Source organism: Coffea arabica, chromosome 4c, assembly GCF_036785885.1.
Source record: "Coffea arabica cultivar ET-39 chromosome 4c, Coffea Arabica ET-39 HiFi, whole genome shotgun sequence".
In the NCBI taxonomy this organism is placed as follows: domain Eukaryota; kingdom Viridiplantae; phylum Streptophyta; class Magnoliopsida; order Gentianales; family Rubiaceae; genus Coffea; species Coffea arabica.
In genome coordinates this window covers 11,181,262-11,203,920 of record NC_092316.1, presented here as the reverse complement: position 1 = coordinate 11,203,920, position 22,659 = coordinate 11,181,262, and the positions used below count along the sequence as shown (strand labels likewise).

General features: G+C 35.0%; 3 protein-coding genes across 10 annotated transcripts; 2 read left to right on the top strand and 1 right to left on the bottom strand.

Moving 5' to 3' along the window:
• The first annotated feature begins 1,026 nt into the window (after window positions 1-1,026).
• LOC113740257 (ferric reduction oxidase 8, mitochondrial-like) lies at window positions 1,027-4,316 on the top strand. Of its 2 annotated transcripts, none has more exons than XM_027267812.2 (8): window positions 1,027-1,274; window positions 1,427-1,520; window positions 1,598-1,783; window positions 1,897-2,134; window positions 2,230-2,557; window positions 2,642-2,900; window positions 3,061-3,734; window positions 3,832-4,316. In XM_027267812.2, exons 1-8 carry the CDS (start codon window positions 1,121-1,123, stop codon window positions 4,008-4,010), a joined length of 2,112 nt encoding a protein of 703 aa, XP_027123613.1. In that variant the 5' UTR covers window positions 1,027-1,120; the 3' UTR covers window positions 4,011-4,316. The 2 variants fall into 2 exon arrangements, with proteins under 2 accessions (XP_027123613.1, XP_027123612.1); XM_027267811.2 differs by having other exon boundaries at window positions 1,055-1,274; window positions 3,829-4,316.
• Window positions 4,317-4,559: 243 nt separating this feature from the next.
• On the bottom strand, window positions 4,560-6,814 carry LOC113740258 (L-type lectin-domain containing receptor kinase S.1-like). Its single transcript, XM_027267813.2, has one exon. It carries the CDS (start codon window positions 6,765-6,767, stop codon window positions 4,758-4,760), a length of 2,010 nt encoding a protein of 669 aa, XP_027123614.1. The 5' UTR covers window positions 6,768-6,814; the 3' UTR covers window positions 4,560-4,757.
• A 3,292-nt stretch (window positions 6,815-10,106) lies between these two features.
• On the top strand, window positions 10,107-18,738 carry LOC113738402 (uncharacterized). Of its 7 annotated transcripts, XM_027265588.2 has the most exons (9): window positions 10,107-14,649; window positions 15,871-16,026; window positions 16,342-16,612; window positions 16,703-16,790; window positions 16,874-16,998; window positions 17,091-17,169; window positions 17,260-17,392; window positions 17,486-17,649; window positions 17,952-18,738. In XM_027265588.2, the coding sequence occupies exons 1-4, from the start codon at window positions 13,864-13,866 to the stop codon at window positions 16,741-16,743; spliced, it is 1,254 nt and encodes a 417-aa protein (XP_027121389.2). In that variant the 5' UTR covers window positions 10,107-13,863; the 3' UTR covers window positions 16,744-16,790; window positions 16,874-16,998; window positions 17,091-17,169; window positions 17,260-17,392; window positions 17,486-17,649; window positions 17,952-18,738. The 7 variants fall into 7 exon arrangements, with proteins under 7 accessions (XP_027121389.2, XP_071902115.1, XP_071902113.1 ...); XM_072046014.1 differs by lacking the exon at window positions 16,703-16,790; XM_072046012.1 differs by having other exon boundaries at window positions 16,703-16,998; window positions 18,155-18,738.
• The last annotated feature ends 3,921 nt before the right edge of the window (window positions 18,739-22,659 follow it).

The window sequence follows — 22,659 nt, the reverse complement described above, 5'->3', positions numbered from 1 at the left end:
CAGAATGTTCATACAGCTAATCTGAGTCGTGCAAAATTCAGTGCTGCTAACACCGAAAAAGAAGGGTGTATACATAGGGGAAAATTAAAAGGAATAAGATTAATGGGAAGAACAAGAGGAGTCTTGTACTGTTGAGCTTTGATTGAAACAGGTGTTTTATTCCAGAATGTTTAGACACGTGGTGGTTGATGTGTGACTGCATAATTTTCATGCAAATAGGTGTAGTGATCTACTTGATAATGAGGGTTTTGAATGAAGCAGTTCCACTCAGAAACTTTGGCAGGTTTGAATGAGACATGAGAATGGACCACCGATGGTGACACCCTCTTAACAATAAACTGCACTTGTTTTCCTCTAGATTTTTATATGCATCCTCCAACATTCACTGAAAAAATTTCGAGAAATTCTGGAGTGCCAAATCGGATCATTTGGTTGAATTTGGAAAAACTGCCTTGACTACTATTGAAGCTTGGCTCCAGTTATCTCTTGATCAATAAGCGCACTTGCTGGATAATGCACCTTCAAAATCTATCAAGATGATAGAAAAGATTGAAATGATAGAAGGAGTCGACATTGATTAAATGAGAATATAATCCAGTGAGTTGTTCGTTTTTGTATTGCTCCATGGAAGAGCTACTTGATGTCTTAAGTATGATTTGTGACCCTAAGGCAGCAAAAGGTGAAATTATTGGGGGACTGGACCATATATCCATTAGCCAAGTGCAGGGCCACTCCAAGATGCTGATTAATACCCAAAAGCTAATATTTATGCGCAATCAGAACGGGAAACTGAAAGCTTCATATTTAGTAAAGATATGCTTCTGGAAATAGATGTGTATTATATTGTCATTAGTCCCCGGATGACCATGGTCCAACCACTTGTATTGAAAGAAGTTAAATCAAATGAAAAGTGAAAAGAGCAAGTCGGGGTACTTTGTGGTGCACACTGTACAAAATCTCTTTATTTCACTTCATGCAGAAGTAATATACAGCGATTTAGGCCACTTCAAAATGGTGGGTCTGCAAAATATTTTTACATCGAGTGGCTGTTTCTTTCTGCTTTCAGATTCCGCTTTATAAATATTTCTGGGTACCATTTTCTCGATCAGGATTAGCAACAATGGCAAAAGCTTCTCTCCTTATCCTCAAAGTGCTGCTCACTATTCTGTTTTCTGTTTGGGTTTCCCTTTGGCTTCTTCAGCCGACAAGAACGTGGGAAAAAAAATGGCGAGAAGCCGAAGAAAAAGCAATGAAAACGGTTTTTAACTATAATGGTAAGAACAAGCCTTGATTTAATAAAAAGCATATTTTCAGCTATGATATCCCTTCTCTTGGTATTCATAGATTGTAGCCAACTAATTGAATTTTCTAACTTAACAGAACACTTGTATCAAAGAAAATAAACTACTTTTTATCTCTTCTACAGGCCTAAGTTTTGCTGTCTATACATTTCCGTTTCTCGCCTTGGCTATGGTTGGGTTCATTTACTTGGAACTGAAGCTAAGAACCAACCGAATGAGGTAAGAAATTGTTTCTGCAATACTGACACCTTGCCTCTGAATGATTACAGCTAATGTCTCATAACTTTGGATGACAGACCAGAGAGCAAGTTGATCAGTGCTCTTTCAAATCCCATTGTTGTTAATCGCTATCTTGGCATTTTAACTGGAACTGAGATCCTTCTCGTATTCCTATTTGTCACCTTTCTGTTCTGGACCTTCTATGCTCACATTTCTAATGATTTCAAGAAGATGATGCCAACCAAGTCACTGAAACTGAGTATGTAAGTATCATGCTCATATGGGATAAAACTACGGTAAAAAGTCAAACATTTATTTCTTTTTGCCATGAATTAGAAATGAAGAATATCAAATGAATGATTTTTCTCTGTTTCAGGTGGCAATACAAAGTGCTTAAGGTGGCAACCCGCTGTGGTTTGTTGGCAGAAGCCTGCCTGGCTCTTCTTCTTCTTCCAATTTTAAGAGGGATGGCAATATTTAGGATACTTGGCGTTCAGTTTGAAGTTTCAGTAAGATACCATATCTGGCTGGGGACTACAATGATAACTTTTGCCACACTACATGGTGCTGGCACCTTTTTCACATGGGGGATCAAACACCACATTCAGGATGAGGTACACTTGATCTCTTGTATCTTTTAAGAATAATGTCCTACAATGTAAACAAAACTTCTCAGTCCTCACCCTACATTTCCCTGCTGAGGAAACAGATGTGGAATTGGCAACCGACAGGTCGAATATACCTTGCTGGGGAGATTGCTCTTGCTGCAGGATTAGCCATTTGGATCACATCACTTCCACATATTAGAAGAAAACATTTTGAGATCTTCTACTATACACACCACCTTTACGTGATCTTCTTTACATTCTTCTTGTTTCATGCTGGAGACCGCCATTTTTATATGGTTTTCCCTGGCATTTTTCTTTTTGTCCTCGACAAATTTTTGCGAGTCATACAATCAAGACCTAAAACTTGCATCCTTTCTGCTCGAGTATTCCCATGCAGAGCCATAGAGTTAACTCTGCCAAAAGATCCAAGTAAACATTCAACTATCATCTTTTCCAGATATTTATCACCATTACTTGAATGATATTTGTTGATCGTCGTTACTTACATCTCAGAATTGACTTATACCCCTGCAAGCATCATATTTGTGAAGATACCACGTATTTCTGAGTTGCAGTGGCACTCCTTCAGCATAACTTCAAGTTCTAGTGTTGACCATCACACCATGTCAGTTATAATCAAAAGTGAGGGATGGTGGACAAATGCTCTTTATAATCTAGTCTCAGCCAAGCCAGATAGGGAAGCTGATCAGAGAAAGTGTCTTCCAATTGCCGTAGAAGGACCTTATGGATCTGCATCAGCGGACTTCCTAAGGTATAAAAATCATGACATTGCATGGCAAGCTAAACTTACTTTTCAAACAGCTAGCTAGAATTTCTTCTATTAGCAGCATGCCAGCACTTTTTCCAGGTATTTATCATGCCGACAACGTTGACAACTTGTATGCTCTTCTTTTGTCTAAAATCTATTGCAGTTATGACAGTCTGCTTTTAGTGGCTGGAGGAATTGGGATAACACCATTTCTAAGTATCTTGCAAGAAATTGCCTCTGCACGAAGCAATGGCAGACGTATACACCCCAAGAGAGTACTACTGATATATGCTGTAAAGAAAACTCAAGATGTCTCACTGTTGAATCCAGTTCTGGCTCAGCTACTCAATGTTGAACAAAATTATTTAAAGCTGAAAGTATTTGTGACCCGGGAATTTGGAAACCAAACAGTAGGAGAAGTACTCAATGAGGTCTCTCAAATTAAAACAATAGATTTTGACACCTCTACCTCTAAATATGCAGCATATGGGGCTGAAAATTTACTGTGGATGGCTGCCATTGTGGGGCTTTGTTCTATTATTTTTCTGGTGCTTCTAATTTGCTTCAACTGGTCCACTCATTTTTATGGTGAAATGCCTTCAGGACGAGTTATGAAAGTTCCCTCTTCTGCAACGGATCTCTTCCTTTCGTGCTCTTTTGTTATTGCAATCATATGCAGTAGCTTACTAGCAATTGTTTTGAGAAGGAAAAGAGTTGGGAAAGAGCTCCTATCTTTCTCAGGTATACCAATTGAAACAACAAAACCTACTGGAATAGGAATAGATAATACACTGGTGGAACATGAAATCCATTTTGGAGGAAGGCCAGATTTCAGAGGTACCATTTTCTCTAATGCTTCATCTCTTTTTATATAAAATTCTCATTTTGCACCAAACCCTCTTTGGGGGCTAACACCTTTCATACTTTACAGAAGTATTCTGCAAATTCTCAAATGAAACCGAAGGTTCCAGTGTTGGAGTCTTCGTATGCGGTCCTGAATCGATGAAAGAGTCTGTGGCATTAACCTGCAAGCTAAGTTCTCGTGCTTTCAGGGTGGATAGTCAAAAAAGAAAGCTATCCGTCAGTTTCCATTCACTAAACTTCACTCTGTAGTCTCTCAAGAATCATTCAATCCTCCCGGCCATGAGTTGCACCTTGGTCCATTTGAACTCAGAAAATAGGCAGCTACATGTAGTCACCATAACATGTGCTGCAGAAAAAGTCAAGTAATGAGCTATTTCATTCACGTATATCCATATCTAGTTATAACTGGCACCGTAGACAGATTGCATAGTGGGGGTTAGAACTTCAGTGCTTGTATTTGGCTCTGTAAGATGTGATTTGCTGATAATCCACTTTCTCAGAGAAGAATATCCTAGCATACAAATCATATTGCCCTATACCAAATACTGGTGCAAATGGATTAGCAAAGCAAGATATGGGAAAAGGCGGGTGAAACTACTTCTTGCTTAGGAACAATTGGCGGTTACCTTTGCAAATCTTTGGATGCAATGACACTGAGCATGAAGCGTAGTCATCAAAGGATAATAACATTTGAAAAATTTACAAGGGCATCGATCATATCTTGCCGCCATTTCATTGTCTATTTGCGATATTACTGAAATACAAAGAAATTTCAGGAAACTAAAGAAGACAGCAAAAAAGATGGCAACGTCGTTTTAATTCTTCTCAATGTAGTCATACACTCATAGGTCATAACCTCAGTACACATTAAACCTTCAATCTCATTCCAAATATACGGTAAAAAACAAGATATGGTACAACATAGTTAAAAAATGATAAAAGCCCAAGTAAAATTGAAGAGCAGAAAATACAAAAGAAGGGACTGATTTGCACATATTAACTTGTTATGGCAATGCCTTTTAATTTTCCTTCATCACCATAACCATCATCAATATCAATTTTTTTGGGTGTTAACTCAGATAACAAAGCCTTTGGTGTGGTAGCGACATTCTCACCAAGCAATACTGCCACCACCTCTTTCATGTTAGGCCTACGAAGCGGATCAGGGTGACAACAAGTTAGTCCAATTTTCAACACTGCCTCCATTTCTTCCACCTCAAACTGCCCCGTAATTCTCTTATCAGCAGCCTCAACTAATTTTCCTTCTGCATACTTTTTCCTCACCCAATCAAGTAAAACTTCTTCATCCTCTGTCTCCGCAGAAGTATCTATCGGCTTCCGCCCACATGCCACCTCCAGCACTACCACCCCAAAGCTATAAACGTCACTAGCTGCAGTTGGTGAAGCCATCGTAACTACCTCAGGTGCCAAGTACCCAAAGGTACCGACCACACGAGTTGTATTAGGCGCTTCACCATGTGTATACAACTTTGCTAACCCAAAATCGCCCAATCTAGCTCTCATTTCACTATCCAACAAAACATTGCTTGCCTTAATGTCTCTGTGAATTACCACCTGTTCCCAACCATGATGCAAATAATTTAACCCCTCAGCAACATCAGCCAAAACCCTCCTCCTCCCTTCCCATCCCATTAGTGTCTTTGGGTTATCAAATACCCACTTATTCAAACTCCCATTAGGCATATAATCATACACTAGCATCAACACATTCCCCTTCCTACACCACCCTCTCATTGACACTAAATTCTTATGCTGAAGCCTTCCCATACTCGAAATCTCAGCCATGAACTCTTTCAACCCTTGTTTAGAGTCATGGTTCACAGATTTCACCGCGACTTCCATGTTATTCTCCAGGATTCCCTTATACACTTTCCCAAACCCGCCTGATCCAAGAAGCTTATCCTTGGCAAATCCATCAGTTGCCTGGTGCAATTCCTGGTATGAAAATCTATGAGGCCAATACTCAAGCTCCCAATCCTCAATCTCATCATCATCTTCCCTGCTCCTTTTCCAACAAAACCAATAAAATCCACCCAACCCAACTCCCAAAACCACCACACAAGCAATCACAATCCCTGCAATAGCTCCACCAGACAACCTAGACGATGAATTCTCCAACAGAAAAACAGGCAAATTCGTCGTGTTAACATCCCTCGCTACTCCAGTATCACTAAAACTCCAAGCTAAAACCCTCTGCGCCTCAACCCAAGTAGTCTTGGATGCCGAAAACCCAACAAACATTTCATCAGACAGGTAGTCTGCAATCACAGGATCCCTGAAATTAATCAAAGGCCTGACCGGTCGTGGCACCCCAACCGGGGCTAGAGTCACATTTATCTCATTCTTTGGTCCATCAAACTCAATCCAGGCCCTGATATTCTCCCCATTTCGCATACGAAAAGGAACAAAACCTGCATTCCTATCAAAATATGCAGCAGGTTGAGACACTCTCGACTCGATACTATTCAGATCAATCCCCACGTGATTATCATCTCGATCGTTGAACTCCGTGTTCCTCCCAGTGTCAAATTCTACAACGATCAGAGGACCAGGTGGGGCGTTGAGGGCAGTAGAGAAAAGCCCAAAATACTGCCCGGCAAGCGCGTTGGGCGGAGAAGTTGAACCGGAAAGAACGAAGGCCAGCCCGAATCCCGGGCTGGTGGAGATTTCCGGGAGGATGGAGAAGATGAACTGGGTGGAGAATGAGGTGGAAATGGTGGAGTTGGGAGTTTTGGTAAAGTTGAAAGGGATGCGAGTAGGATAAAAGGCGCGGCCGAGGGAGAACTGGTTGGAGTCATTGGTGAGGCGGATGACCGGTGGTACGAGGCGGGCGTCGTCGGTGAGGTTGAGGAGGGGGACGGCTGTGGGCGAAAAGGAATTGTAGAGAAAGTCAAGGGCATAAATGGAAGGACAGATTGCCTGGTGAGTGAAGATGAGGATGGTAAGAAATAGTGGCGTTGGCTGTAGTGGGAGCATTTTGGTCATTGGGGTGTTTTGTGGCTTTGATAGCACTTGGGGCTAGTAGGGATTAGGAATCAAGCATCAAATGTAATGGCGGCCATATTGAATTTTCATCACAAATTTGGGATTTTCTTAGTCATATTTGTTTAAAAATTTTGTTGTGATAATCTTGATTTGAACTTTTCTTTTTAGGTAGTTGAGAGTGATTGAAAAAGTAGCAACATGAATTGTTAAACGCTAGAGGGTGAAGGACCCATTTTTCAATCATGTTTGAAAATTTCACTTTATATAGGAAATGTAAAAGGTGTTACTAAACTGGTCGCAAAACTTCAAGTAAACTAGTAGCTACATAATTAAGGTTGAAAGATGAATTAAGACACCTGATGCTTGAATCAAGTTTGATTGTGGATGCAAACTCGTTTGAATTTGATTTAGCAACTAATCAAACCAAAAGTATAAGTAACATTTTGAGTTTATAAATTGGTGAAATTGAGTTAGACTTTCTGTCGAAAGCATGATACTAAAATTTACTTACTTAAGTTTGATTTGAACTTGACATTATTAAAGCTCATTTCGGTTCGACGCAATAGATAAACAAATCAAATTTAAATCCAAATTAAAACTCTTTAAAATAGTCAAACAACATTAAACATTTTATAAGAAGTATGGCTTGATCAACCTTTTCACACCCCACGAGTAATTCTAAAAGTGAACGACCATTTCTAGTAGCTGAAGGCGTAAGTAATCAAAGTCAACTAAATCAACTAATGATGCCGAGTGTATGGACTTGTACAAAACTTGAACTCGAGATGACCAAAAAGTCAAAACGTACTTGCATGGTACGATACATTCTTTCCCCATAGAAGAGGAAAATAGTCATAATCATGCAGGATACTCCTAATAAAATATCTAATGGTTGCAAGGATAAAATAATGTATTGTTTGAAAGTAGTTTTTGGCATTTAGTATAAAACAGAAATATATTTGCAATTTCTAAAACAACTTTTTTTAAGGTTGCTTGAGCAACATAGTAAGAGTGATTTTAAAATAAAAGGACCTGCAGCATGAATCTTCTTTGTGAAAAAATAGACCTCCTAATAATGTTAACATATTTCGTAATGATATTTAGGTGACTGCAGAATATTACCTCCATATTGAGAGATATTTTCGGTTTTTCTTTTTTTTTTTTCCCTTTAAGTGTAAACGTAAAATCAAATATGACCTACTCAACTCTTTCAAGTAATCAAATTGTGACCCGGCTGGTACTAATTAATATGGACTTTCTAGAGACATGGTGGGGATTACTTGGAATGTTGACCTAAAATTATTTACTTTTTGGCTTTCTTTCAAGGAGAAATAGGCCATTTTGATACACGTAAGTTTCAAGTCAATTTTGATATAATAAACACTATACTAAGTTACTAACCCCTTTTTTTGTTCGAAACATCAATTAAATTTAGTTTTTCTTGATCTGTTGTATGCATAGTGGTTAAATTTATCATTTCGACAAAAAGGCTCACGCCTCAATATTCATGTAATAGTCACTAAACAAATAACTATATAAACACACATGTATATATTTATGAACCTCAAACCACTTTGCATATATTAAATTTGATATGACTTCAAAGAAATATAAAACCCTTTTATAGAAAATTTAAATTTTTTTTGTAACCACATTTTTAATCATTTTTTTGCCTCGCATACATCAAATCGTTATAATATGATTTTGTTTCTTACAAAAAATCTGGAAAATAGCAATCCGAACGGACCTGAACCTATTTATGCATCACTCACTGCTAGATCAAAGGAGTTAGTGAATATACAGACCTAACTAGATCAAAGGAGTGCTATGACACAACCCTTAGATTTTTTTCGCTGCATGTGAGGTTTGAACCCTTACCTATAGCCCTAGGAGAGCCATTGGCCCGGTAGCCACTGAGCCATTGGCCCAGTGGTTGGTTGGATATATATACATATCTACCAACTAGATAAGAGAACAACTCAAGTTCTCCATTGATGCCAAGTGTCAAGGTCTCATTTGAGGAAACAAATTTCATTTCTTTATTTTGGACATTAATGAGAGAGAAATGTCTATTTGAGCCTTGGTATTGAAGTTCAAAGGGCTAATAGTTCCTCACTATTTAGGGGCTAATTGGTAAAAATAGTTGAATTATAATCATTTGATTCTTTTGTTTGGTTTTTAATTGGTGAGAAAGGTCAATTGAATCCTTTTATGAAAAATAGCTTTTTAAATAGTTTTTAACTATTTAGGGTTATTTTTGTCCATTTAAAATTATTCCTTTTATATTTCTTTGGTCAAATGTAAATAGTTGTAGACTATTTGGGTGTCCTTTTATCACATGGGGTCCTAATTAAATATTCCAAATGTAAAAGCCGTTAGAACTAATATGCCAGCCAAAGTCTTCCAAAGAAAGATTACTTCTCCACATCTTTGTTCCCTGCATTATAGAGCTATGACGAAGCACGTGACTTCAGTCTTTTCTCGTTCCAAACTGTGGGCCATTTTTGTACTCAAAAACAGTGAGCAAAGGAAAAGGTTTTGGCCCCTTTCTTTGGTTTGACAGGAACCAACGAAGTCAAATAAATGGTCTTATTAGTCACTGAAGTTTTTCTTCATTTAGGCAGAGTTTCCTTCCTCTTTCTTTGCGTCGCGTAGCCTCTTCCTTTTCGCCGATTAGTAGCCAGCTATATGCGCCTGCAAAATGTTCAGTTTTCAGCCAATTCCTTCAACAACTTTGTCCTTCCTTTTGATTGCAACCCACAAATTCCTCCGCACGCACGTGAATTTTTGCTTTCCCTCAAAAATTAGGTCACTGAAATTTCTTTCCCCAAAATCTGCGAGCCTGCAAAATTTTCAGTTTTCTGCCGATTGTTCCAGCAACTAATTGTACTTCCTTTCGATTCACTTCCAAAAAATCCTCCTTATCCACGTGAATTCTTCTTTTCCCTCAAAAACAGCTCATTTTAGGTATGGCTACTGTACCGAGTTATCATCCATGGTACAACTTTCAGAACTTATTATTTCCAGCCTTATATATACATTTGTTTCCCACTTTTGTCGGTATTCAGAAGAGGAGCAAACAAAATCTAGGTATGTTTCTATTTTCTCTCTTCTTATTTTTGAGTTGCAATTTTTTTACTTTGAATGTCCTTCCCTCCTGTTTATCATTGGCTTCCGTTAATTAGACACTGTCATGTGTTTCATATTATACATAAAAGAATGATTATGATGTAATTTATCGATTAACTTATGTTTATTTTTTTTTCTCTGTTTTTATTGATTTCAAATATTGCCCGACTTTTGCCAACATTTAGCCGAGCAAAGAAAATATAGGTATGTTTCTATTTTCTCTCCTTCCATTTTGAACTGCAATTTTTTTGTTTCATTGTTGTTGCATCTGTCTATTGCCTTCCATTAATTAACGACCTCCATGTGTTTCATGTTATGCTATGATGGTTATTTTTCGGATTAGCTTATGTTTATTTTTGCCTCTTTTTTAATTTCAAATGCTGCATGATGTTGTTACCTGTTTATGTATTGAAAAATTACATAATTTAGTGTTATTGTAGTTTGGGTTATTAAGGTAGTCATTCTATATATATTAGTTAGTTTTAGCTATTCTAGGATGCTTTGATTTTGTCATTGTTATGCGCTTTTCGCTTAGTATCTTACTTCCTTTATAGTATTTATAGTAAAATTAGATTTTGATATTTTGTGTTTCATAATGAAGAAAAAAAAGAAAATTTAGTTCAAGTTTTAGACTGATAGATGAGATATTTGATGATGCTTTTGATCTAAGCATGTTAGAAAGAAGCAAAAAGAAAAACTTAAATATGCTGACTGAGCATATGAAGTTTACTGTCGATTCTTCTGTTTCTCAGTCATATTCTCCTTTTGTAATCAACAATGAGAATGACATTTGTGAAAATCACTTTGTTGAAACATGTGTTTCACAAAATCACATCGATAGGAATCTAATTCTGCCAACTAATTGCAGAGGTAAAAATGTTTGCTTCCCTCCAGAAAATGCTGGAGGAATTCATTATACCTCTGATTCTACTGACAATCATTATTTGTTTGCAATGAATTCATCTTTAATCAATCTGTCTGATGTTCAGCCTGCTGGTTCATCACAAGTGAACTGCAATGAGCAATCATTTGTTATAGGAAGTCAGTTTTAGAGTGAGCAAGTCACAAATGTTAAAGGGAGAAATGGTTATTCTGAAATACCAAATCTAGACATGCAACTAACTAATTATACTCCTCCCCTCTTTGTGAATAAGCATATACCTATAATAGGTAGTACTCCAGTTATATCTTATAATAACAGACCTCTTGAATATTTTGACATATATGCTGGAGAGGTGATAAATAAGAAAGAATATAGAAGACATGCCTACTTTAGATGGAAAAAGAAAAGATTCAAAGCAAAGTCTAGATCAATTGCTTCTACAAATATAATTGAAAAGCAAACAAGCACCACAATTGTTAATCATTGTTCCTCAGTTGTTGATGTTCAGCATAGTTCTCAATGTCGTTCGAAGCATTGAAGATCATCTCTGAAAAAAACTCAGCCAGGTCTAGAGTTAATACTTTTTAAGTTTTCTAACATGTTTTTCTCCACTGCCATTAAAATCAATTGAATGGTTTGATTACTAAATGCTGTAAAATAATTGTATTTTAGGAAGAGGGTGCAAAACAGGAAGAGCTTTATTAGATATAATTCCTAACAAAGCTGATATCCTACCAACCCAACTAGATTGTCCTCATTGTGGAGCGAAGAAGTTTTTTTCTGAGACAGCATATTTTTGTTGTCAAGATGGTGAAGTTGTTTTAGTTCAAAACAAAATTTCAGATATTTTTAAAGAGCTATTGACTTCATCTTCACAAGAGGCACAATCTTTTAGAACTCTTATTAGAACGTATGATAATAATTTTGGATTCACTTCCTTTGGTGTTAAAACTGATCTGACTCTCTCAAAAAGGAATAAAGGAATTTACACTTTTAGAATTCAAGGACAAATATATCATTTTCGGAATGATTTCAATTCAAGCAATGGTTATAGTAATAATTTACAGTTATATTTCAATGATTTTGAAATTGAAGTAAGCAATCGATTAGCAGCTTGTCCTAGACTATCTGAAAGTGTAATTAGAAAAATTATGCAAGTTCTTGAGTCTAATCCATATGCAAAATTTTTTAGAAATTTGAGAGAGGTACCTAATTTAGATAACTACTACATTGTGTTAAAAACTCTGCCCGATGTTGATCAAAGAGTTTATAATAGACCAACAACTTCACAAGTTGCTGGTTTGTGGGTTGAGGGGCAAGAAAATGGAGAAACCGGCAGGCGTGATATTAGAGTTCATACCCATAGTGGTGCTTCAAAAAATATACAGTACTATTATGGATGTTATGATCCACTCTAATATCCAATACTTTTTCCTTTTGGTGATCTTGGCTGGCACCAAAGAATACCAAAGAAAGGAGTAAAAGTATATGGAAGAAAGAGGAAAAAAAAGTAACCTGTAGCAGATTTGATTTCCCCTGCAAATGCTGCTACAGCAGAACAATTAATCCAAAATGAAGAACATGGTTAGTACAATAACTATATACCATGATCTTTCATTTTACATATTTAATATTTATGATTGGACATTTAATGATGTACTATTATTATTTGCACAGCAATGGAAAGCATACATGAAGATCCAAATTTCGTATCCCTTCGAGAATATTATTGTTATAAACTTCAGATTAGGGACAATGATGAATCTTCGTTATTACATTTTGCTCGACTTCTACAACAATATATTGTTGATCAATATGTGAAGCTCGAGACACAAAGACTCGACTTCTATAGATTACAACAAGAGGAAATTAGGAGAGAGTTCTTGAAAGGCATAATAGATGCTTTAGGATCAGGTGAGAGTCAAGCATGTAATGTTGGCCAGCGTATCATATTACCACCATCCTTTATTGGAGGACTAAGAAATATGAAACGTAAATACATGGACGCAATGAGATTAGTACAAAAGTATGGTAAACCAGATATATTTCTGACCATGACTTGCAATCCTAATGGCCAGAAATAAAAGAACACTTAATAGACAAAGAAGAGGCACAAAACAGACCAGATTTGCTTGCTAGAGTATTTCATGCTAAGTTAGAGCAGCTTAAAGATGAACTTTTGAAAAAATGCATCTTTGGTGAAGTGGCAGATTACACTTATGCCATTGAATATAAAAAACGTGGACTACCACATGAACATTTCTTACTAATTTTAAAGTCAAAATTCAAGATGTATACCCCTCAAGAATATGATAAAATTGTCTGTGCTGGGATACCAAATAAAGAGGAAAATGAACATCTATATAATTTGGTCATTAAACATATGCTTCACGGACCATGTGGTTCACTTGATCCAACAAGTGTATGCATGAGAAAAAATGGAACTTGCAAGAGTAATTTTCCTAAAAATTTCTGTGAGGAAACTATTCAAACTCTGAATGCATATCCTGAATATCGAAGGAGAGATGATGGAGTTCAAATTAAGATTAAATCAGTCTTTTAGATAATAGATGGGTTGTACCATACAATCCATATCTTTTGGCTAAATTTGATTGCCATCTTAATGTTGAAATATGCTCTACAATTAAGACAGTCAAGTACATTTACAAGTATATCTATAAAGGTCATGATAGAACTAACTTCTGTGTAGTAAATAATAAATCTGATTCAGAAATTGATGAAATTAAACAATATGTATCAGCTAGGTGGGTTTCTCCACCTGAAGCAGCCTGGAGAATTTTTAGATTTTGTATGAGTGAAATAAAGCCACATATTATTCATTTACAATTACATTTGGAAAATTATCAGCCAATGAGTTTAAAAAAAAAAGCTAATCTTCAAAATGTTGTCAATAACTATCATTTGAAAAAAACAATGCTCACTGATTTTTTTTACATGAATAGGACAGATAAAGTAGCTCAGGATCTAAATTGTACTTATGTAGAGTTTCCTGATCATTTTGTCTGGTTACCTAATCAAAAATACTAGAAATTGAGAGAAAGAGGTGAATCAATAGGCCGAATAATGACTGCTCTTTCTTTTGAAGAAGAACGATACTACTTGAGATTACTCTTATCAAAGGTTCGATGTCCAACTTCATTTGATGACTTAAGAACCTTTAATGGAGTTCAAGTAGAAACGTTCCAAGAAGCAGCATTAATTCGAGGCTTGTTACAAAATGATAACAGCCAAGAAATCTGTTTACAAGATGCCTCACTTTTTCATATGTCCTACGAAATGAGGCGACTTTTTGCAATACTTTTGGTTTATTCTTGCCCTAATGATCCAAAGGCATTGTGGCAAATTTTTGAATCTTCTATGTCAGAAGATTTTGCCAAATGTTCAGCAATGACATCTGCACAAGTGAAAAGAAATGTCTTGCAACAAATTGATGGATTTTTGCAATCCATGGGAAAAAGTATATATTCATATAATTTGATTCCTACTGGATTCTCTTATGAAAATATAGAGAATGAAACTCGAGAATTAAGAGCAGAAAGAAACATTGTCATTTCAGAAACTGACTTAAATTCAATTCAGCTACTCAATGAAAAACAGAAAATAGCATTTGTAGTCATATCTGAGAGAATTTACTCAAATAGACCTGGTGTTTTTTTCATTGACGGTCCAGGTGGTACTGGAAAAACATTTCTGTATAGAGATTTGTTAGCTGATGTTAGATCTAAAGGTTATCTTGCTCTTGCTACAGCTACATCAGGAATTGCAGCTTCCATTTTACCAGGTGGAAGGACTACTGCACATTCCAGATTTAAAATTCCAATAGATATCTTTGATGGTGCAACATGTCGGGTAAGTAAACAAACTTCTTTAGCTGCAATGATCAAGGAAGCAAAGCTTATAATCTGGGATGAAGCACCAATGTCTAAAAAGGCAGCAATTGAAGCTTTAGATGATCTCTTAAGAGATTTAATGAATTCAGAAGAAATATTTGGGGGAAAGGTAGTTGTACTTGGTGGAGATTTTAGACAAACATTACCAGTTGTTAGAAAAGGAACAAAAGCTGAAATGATAAATGCATGTTTGATAAATTCTCCATTATGGCACAAATTAGAGAAATTGCAATTAACAGAGAACATGAGAGCAAAATTAGATCCTTTATTCACGCAGTTTCTCTTAAAAATTGGAGATGGAACACAGGAAACAGATGAGAATGACATAGTAAAACTTCCATTTTCAATTGTAGTTAACTATAATAATGAGACTGATGCAATTGAAAAGCTAATCAATATTGTGTATCCTGAATTTAAAGATCCTTCAAAGAAACTGCATTGCTCACAAAATAGAGCAATTCTAACTACAAAGAATAACTTTGTAGATGAAATAAATGATGAATTGATCAAAAAATTTCCAGGAGATTTGGCTGAGTACCTAAGCTATGATGAAACACTGAATGAAAATCATCAATCTGAATACATTGATCTTCTGAACACTCTTACGCCTAGCAATTTACCTTCACATAGGTTACTGTTAAAACTCAATGCCCCAATAATTCTTTTAAAAAATCTCGATCCTGTTGAAGGATTATGCAATGAAACTAGACTGATAATAAAGAGTTTGAGCAAGAATGTTATTTGTGCTAAAATTGCAGTTGGTGATTTTTGTGGCAAAGAAATTTTTATACATAGAATTTCCATGCAGCCACCAAGTGATGAACAATATCCAGTTCCATATAAGAGAACACAATTTTCAATTCGTTTGTGCTTTGCGATGACAATAAATAAAGCACAAGGCCAAACTTTAGATTTTGTTGGTATATATTTGAAAGAACCTGTGTTTTCACATGGCCAATTATATGTTGCACTTTCAAGAGCCAAAACAGCTTCGGCTGTAAAAGTCCTTATCAGGCCAACTTATTTTGATGAATCATGCACTGATCATACTAAAAATATAGTATATAAAGAAATTCTTAAAACTTCCCAGATTACATTATCAGGTTTTAACATTCATGGCCTTTTTTGTTTAGAAATTTATTATTTTGTTTAATTGACTCTGATTTCTCTACCAATATAGGTCATCATGCCTAGACATATATCTTCAGTGCTAGACATTCAGAAAGGAGCAGAAAAGTGGACTGTTCTCGCACAAGTTATTCACAGAGGGCACAATCAACTGACTCGTGAAGTTCCACCGAGGCGAATTATGCGCTTTCTACTCACAGATACTGAGGTATGCAAATGATTTTCTATTTCTCAGCTCATTAAATTCATCTATGAGAATATTTCAGATTTTGTATAAGTACATTTCATGATTTGTCTGTTCATTACATTTGCTTAAGGAAAAATCTTTAGTATTCATGTAACTGTATACATACTACAATATCAGAACTATAGTTTCATTGCAACTGAATACTCACCTAACTATTAAAGTAGTCATATCTATAATTTTAATTTTTGTGTGATAAATATGATATTAACCATTAACATGACAGTTATGTTTTAACTCATAATATATATAAAACTAACTTTTTCTAATCCTAATCAGGGAACAAAAGTTTCTGTTGTGACTTATGAACAACACATCAAGATCTTCAGCAAATTTCTGCAGCCTTATCAAAGATATTATGTTTCTAATGCAATTGTGGCTCCTGCTGACCCAACATACAGAGTTGGGAGTTATGAAAGCTCCTGGATTTTGAACTACAAGACTTTGATTGAAAATTATGCTGAACCTGTGCCACCTATGTTGCCTTGCGTATTTGAGCTGACAAACTTCTCTGATCTGCACAAATATGCTGATTCAGATAACCTTTGCAGTAATTTTTCTTACATTATTTTTTAATTTACTTGACAGTCATTTGACATTTTATTGATTTCTTACATTCATATCAACACTTTTGTTTCAGATATTAGAGGCTTTGTCATTCACGCATTCCCAGTAAAATAGGCAGATTCAGATTGTACTTCTAGAGACATTATAATAGTGAATGAAGAGTAATCAAACCTGAATACTATCATTTTATTAAGTCATTTTAGATTAATGGCAGTAGTTACAATTTGTTTGTTATACCTGACAGGAAGAAACTCATGCTTATGACTCTCTGGAATGAATTTGAACATGATGAAGGGAGCAAAATAGCAGACATGATTAGCACTGCCCCTCTAATCATAGCTCTCCGTGTTAAAGTGACCACATTCAATAGTAAAATTTTCACTATGCATTATGATTTCTCTATTGTTTGGCTTCTTAGTACTTTATGTTATAATTACTAAACCATTTCATCATTTTTACAGTTTTGTCATTCACTACAAGGTATTCATCTGGAATTCTGATTAGTCCTCCACTCCCAGATGACCTCTCTTTCAAGCAATGGTAAGTCTACTTTTTTTAAAATTTTTTACCTTAAAATCAATTAAATTTACTGGTACATTTTTAATTTGTGTTCTAAACATAATCATTCAGGTTTACTTTGAACAAGGAAGAAATCCAAAATTTGCTTAATGCTAAAACATACAGTGATGCTAACTATTTACTTCCCCCTCCAAATGAAGAGGATATCAAAGCAATCAGCACTTTTCAAGCATCATTTCCAATTGTAAGAGCTATTTGTTATTTTAAAATTCTGCTTAAATATAACTTTTTTGTCTCTAATTGACATTCAAATACCATTCTTGGTTGCTTGACTCAGCAAAAGGCAACTTGGGTGCAAGGAACTGTCAAACTTGCATATGGATTCACCAAATATTGGACTACTGCTTGTGTGAATTGTCACAAAATTGTGAATGTGAATGTTGACATTGACTAGATCATTCATTGTCCTTCATGCAAACAGCAAAGTGAAGTTAAACTGAGGTTAGACCATAAACTTATGCTTCTAAATTAAACATTCTTCGCATTTATTACCATATATTAATCTTAATTCCTTCACTTGACTAAAGGGCTCGCATTCCAATTATAATAATTGATCCTTCGAGCTCAATACATTGCATTATATCTGGAGAAGATGTTGAAAAAATGATTGAGTTCACTCCACTACAACTTAAGCAAGCACAGGAAGATCTAAGTACAAATTTCATGTCTTATATTCAGCCATAAATACAAATATACATAGACAAGAATTCACAGAACCTAACTTAAAAATTTTTCTGCTGTAGGGCTTTGGAATAGATACTGAACTTAATGATGCTTTGAAAAAATACACAGTTGTCTGTTTTCTGAAATCATATGAGACTCCCTTCCAAGGTCAACTGCAGAGAAAGAATACTGTCATCAAGGCTTACACTGCAGCTGAACTATCGCACCATCCCCTTCCACTGGCACTTCCAGAAAACACTCAAGTTTCTTCTGCACTTGGCAGTTCATCAGCAAGGCATCCAGAAAAATCATCAAAGGATCAGATGTTCACTCCAACGACAAAGTTGGTACTTGAAGAAATTGCTGGAGCCAGTTCTTACAAAGAAGGGCAGACGTCTACAACCAGTGGAGCAAAAAGAAGCTTTGACTTTCCAGAATATTTACCAGCAGACACACTTCCTGAACATGCAACAAAGACTGCTGAACAGTTTGCCAAAGAACCTGCAAAATCATATAGCCCACCTGGCAATATGAAGGATAGTCCAGCAAAGAAAGCTAAAGCAAAGGAAGACTGATATGGTCTAATTCTGTACTTTTGTTATATCTTTTGTTCATTGCCTTGATGACTGTCTTGATTGCTTAGACAATGCCTTTTGAATTATATTATGATCCATTATTCTTTTGACTTAAAAAGTAATGGATCCTAATATATCTATGAATGGTTTAACCATCAATGTTGTAATTCAATAGGCAATGAAGCTTATTTAAACCCCCTAATATGTAACTGTGGCTTGAACTGAAGTGTGTGTTCTGCTAAGACATGAATGATTGAGTTTATGTAATCTATGGTTGTGATTTGCATATTCATTATTTACCTCTTCATTTTTCAGTTGGTCATATAGATAAATGGTCTCGATTGCCCAGCTATGATTGAGTTGTTGTGATAAATATGATATTAGTTGATCATATTAGTGGGTAGGCCGCTGCATAGCACGGCCAGAACCATGCTAGTATGTATATTTTGCTGTTCTTGCATTTTGTTGCAATTGTTTGGTACAATGGTCATGCAAGATTGTCGACCTCTGCCCGCTTGGTATGGACAAAGACTTGAACCAGATATGGACCTCTGCCCGCTTGCAATTGTTTGGTAAATTTGATGTAGAGAATGCCAAATGCTGGTTGTCAAATTTCAAGTTAGCCCACAAAAGAGGATTCATTTCACTTGGTGCTTCCATCGAAGCCCAATCGTGGACGCTCCCTCTGGTTTAATGGAACCTCAAGGCTAGGAATGACAACGGGCAGAATGCTTTTTGCCCAAACATTCCTCTAGCCCCCGCCCCGTACCCCGAACCCCACACCCATTCCTCCTGCCTTGCCTCCACCCAACCTTGCTTCTAATAGAAATTTGTCCTATAATGAAATTTCAATCAATAGTTAGTTATTTTAAATATCAACGTATTACTAAGTTATTGTTGATACACAATTCATTATAATTTCACAAAACTTAACTTATAAAAATAAATAAACAGATACTATTTGAATACAATTCAACATAACGAAACAAATATAACTCAAGTAGTTAAAAATACAAGTGTAATTAGTCGTGAATTATGAATTAGGGAAAAGGTGAAGAGCTGAAGAGGAGTGAAATTAGGGTTAGTTGTGAATTGTGAAATATTTAGTGTAAAAGAATAAAGTGTAATTAATAATTTAGTATAAATGTATTAGTAAAACTAGTCGGTATTTTGTATTAGGATAAATAATTAATTATTAGTATAACTAATGATTTTAATTGTATTACATATACATAATCTGATACTTATAACTAATAATATTATATATAACTAATAATTAATTATTATAACTAATAATATTAAATATATTAAATATACATAATTATAATTTGTATTTATTTTTTTGGCAAGTAACAGTTTTAATAATGAGATAAAATGATCCCTTGCCCTATCCCATCAACACCCTGTAGAGGCACCCGTCTCAATTGCCATCCCCACTCAAGGCCTAAAACATTGTCTAAACATCGAGTGCAGCCCTTCAATTTTGGTTTAAAATGTTCATACCATTTTCTTTAATTTTTTTATATGACTAACATTTAAATTACTATCCAAACTTTTTTTTGACAATTTGAATACCAGCAATTGAATTTCAGCCAAATAATTAATACTTTAATAATATTCAAATTTTAAATGGGCTCTTTATTTTAGATTAGTGAAACATTTTGTGATGTGTAATGAACAAGATAGAGGTTATTGATAAATTAAATTAATGTGTTTCTAAGGTTACTATCGCTAATCACATGGCATTTGATAATATAAATTTGGATTTTTCTAACACCAAATCCTTATAAATTTCTACCATTTATGTTTTGCTATTTTTAACCCCACATAAAATTCTTTATTTTTATTCAAAATTATTCCTAATTTTGAGGCATTAACTAATTGTACCTTCATCTTTAGCAATACACACATGCGTTAGATGTAAAAATAAAATGTAAATTTAATTTTTTAAATTTACTTTTTGACAAATGAAGTGTATATTCAATTTTCATGAATTAGTTTTCAAAAATAATTTAGTTAATTTTTATGAACTAGGATGTGATCAAAATTTTGTACATGGGAATTCTACTAGCACTACATACATATTGACCAAAGATGATTTTTACATTGGTCAAACAAAATTGTCCCAACAAATAGTGACATGGAGGGTCTGTTTGGTTGGAAGTAAAATGTTTTCCTTGGGAAAATATTTTCCGTGGAAGTAATTTTCCATGAAAATCATTTCTCTTTCATCATTTTCAGGTGTTTGGTTAATTTATTGAAAATATTTTCTTACTTCATTTTTCTGGTGTTTGTTTAACTTTTGAAATATTTTCACTTTTATCTCTATCTTTACTTTCTATACATTATAACTACATACTTCTTCCCATGCAAAATAAGAAAATTTATCTCATTGTTTAACTTTAAAAAATCTTGGAGAAATGTATAAATGAATAAAAAATATCTCCTTAAGCAATAAACAAATTGCTGGCCATTTAGTGGCAAATATCAATCACATGTAATGCTTATTGTGACATATATCTTGCACTCTCACTGCTGAAAGTTTCTCTAGAAAAGAATGTCCCTATTATACATAATTAATTACTAGCATAGGATGAGCAGGATGAGATTTTTTTTTTTTTTTTGAATATACTAGGGGGAGGGTTGGGTGGTACGGGGGAGGGAGTGTAAGGAAGAGATTTTAGGTTCGAGTCCTCCTGTTTACACTAAAAAAAAAAAAAAGAACATACTATAAAATGTTTTCAGTAAGTTTGGAACATACTACAGGCGGGATGCATGCATTTCGGAAAACAACTTCAGTAAATTTGGAAGGGAAGTTGTTTTCCATAAGATGAGTGAAAATATTTTACATAGGAAAATGTTTTCAGTAACTTTTGTGCAACCAAACACGGGAAATTAGGAAAATATTTTCCTGGAAAATATTTTCACCCGAAACAAACGGACCCGGAAAGTAAGATCTTTTCTTTTCTTTAACCACTCATTGAAAAGGTAACAACAAAAAGCTTAATAATCTCTTTCACAAGGATTCAACATTCTGAAACATCAACAATTTACAAAGGCATGAAAGAATTTCCCTATTTGCTTATTCTGTACTTGGTCTTGTAATTTTTTTTTACTTCAATTTCATCAAAAACTTCTTTTCTAATTGATTATTTAGTGAAATAAGGAGTTATTGCATGAAATTCGAAATTGTCTATGTTCAATTCGAGAGTGAGAGAGAGAGAGAACTAACATGTCAGTCAAAAGAAAGAAGGGTGCTCATCTTCCTTTCCACGTACCGAGCAATTGACTTATAGAACTCTCTCTCTTATCAACCCAAGTTAAGGATGAAAAGTACTCTTATAACAAAACACTATGAAATTGGACACTTATTAAAATATATTTCAAACAAAAAAAACACTCATTAAGATATATTTCAAGCAAAAAAAAAAAACACTGAATTGGGTGACCTCTTGCCTATTTTCCAAATTGGCAAAGGGTAGGTTGGGAGCTGGTTACAAGAGCTGATTTTTGAAAACAGAAAAGATGTATAAACATAAGAAAAGGTAATAATTATTAGACGTGTACATATTACATACAAGTTAGGTGGAATTTAGATTTGTAACAAATGCCCAATAGATTTAATATACCTATTAAAAAATCCTTAAACTATTTATCTCATATATTTTTTAATATACATAAAGCAAAGGATTTAATGGATCTAATTAACCTACAAATAAGTACATGATTAAAATGGAAGTTTCATGGAACATGATTAAGATTGAGTACTTTTGTCTTGAATCTAGGCTAAGATAATATTTCTGACGGTACGAGGGAAGCTAAGATAATATTACTGTTGGAAGTGTACGAGTGTGCATGTGTGCGCGGGGTGAGGAGAAGGGCTAATTTGAGGGTCTAGGCTTCAGACACCTTCTCATATATGTAACGAACATTGAAATACGGATGCCCTTAAATTCAGAATTGGAAACAGGGTGACATAAAACTTGTCCAACAAGAAAAATAGCGAAGAAAGCAAGAGAGTGAGATTAATCATCAGAAGAATATTGAGATTTAGTAAGAACGATGAAGAAATTTAGAATGTCACCTGGGTTTCGGTTCAGTCCATCTGATCAAGAATTGCTATACTACCTAAAGATGAAGGCTAAAGGGATGTCATTCCGGCCTTGGAATGATGTGGTTCTTGAAAAAAATCTATATGCCAAGAATGCTGCAC

Excerpts from the sequence above, each read along its gene's own strand:
- LOC113740258 (XM_027267813.2), bottom strand. The coding sequence starts at position 6,767 with ATGACCAAAATGCTCCCACTACAGCCAACGCCACTATTTCTTACCATC.
- LOC113738402 (XM_027265588.2), top strand. The coding sequence starts at position 13,864 with ATGACTGCTCTTTCTTTTGAAGAAGAACGATACTACTTGAGATTACTC. Across the intron at positions 14,650-15,870 it reads TTGATGGTGCAACATGTCGG|GTCATCATGCCTAGACATAT; the intron begins GTAAGTAAACAA and ends CTACCAATATAG. Across the intron at positions 16,027-16,341 it reads TTCTACTCACAGATACTGAG|GGAACAAAAGTTTCTGTTGT; the intron begins GTATGCAAATGA and ends AATCCTAATCAG.
- LOC113740257 (XM_027267811.2), top strand. The coding sequence starts at position 1,121 with ATGGCAAAAGCTTCTCTCCTTATCCTCAAAGTGCTGCTCACTATTCTG. Across the intron at positions 1,275-1,426 it reads AACGGTTTTTAACTATAATG|GCCTAAGTTTTGCTGTCTAT; the intron begins GTAAGAACAAGC and ends TCTCTTCTACAG. Across the intron at positions 1,521-1,597 it reads CTAAGAACCAACCGAATGAG|ACCAGAGAGCAAGTTGATCA; the intron begins GTAAGAAATTGT and ends TTTGGATGACAG.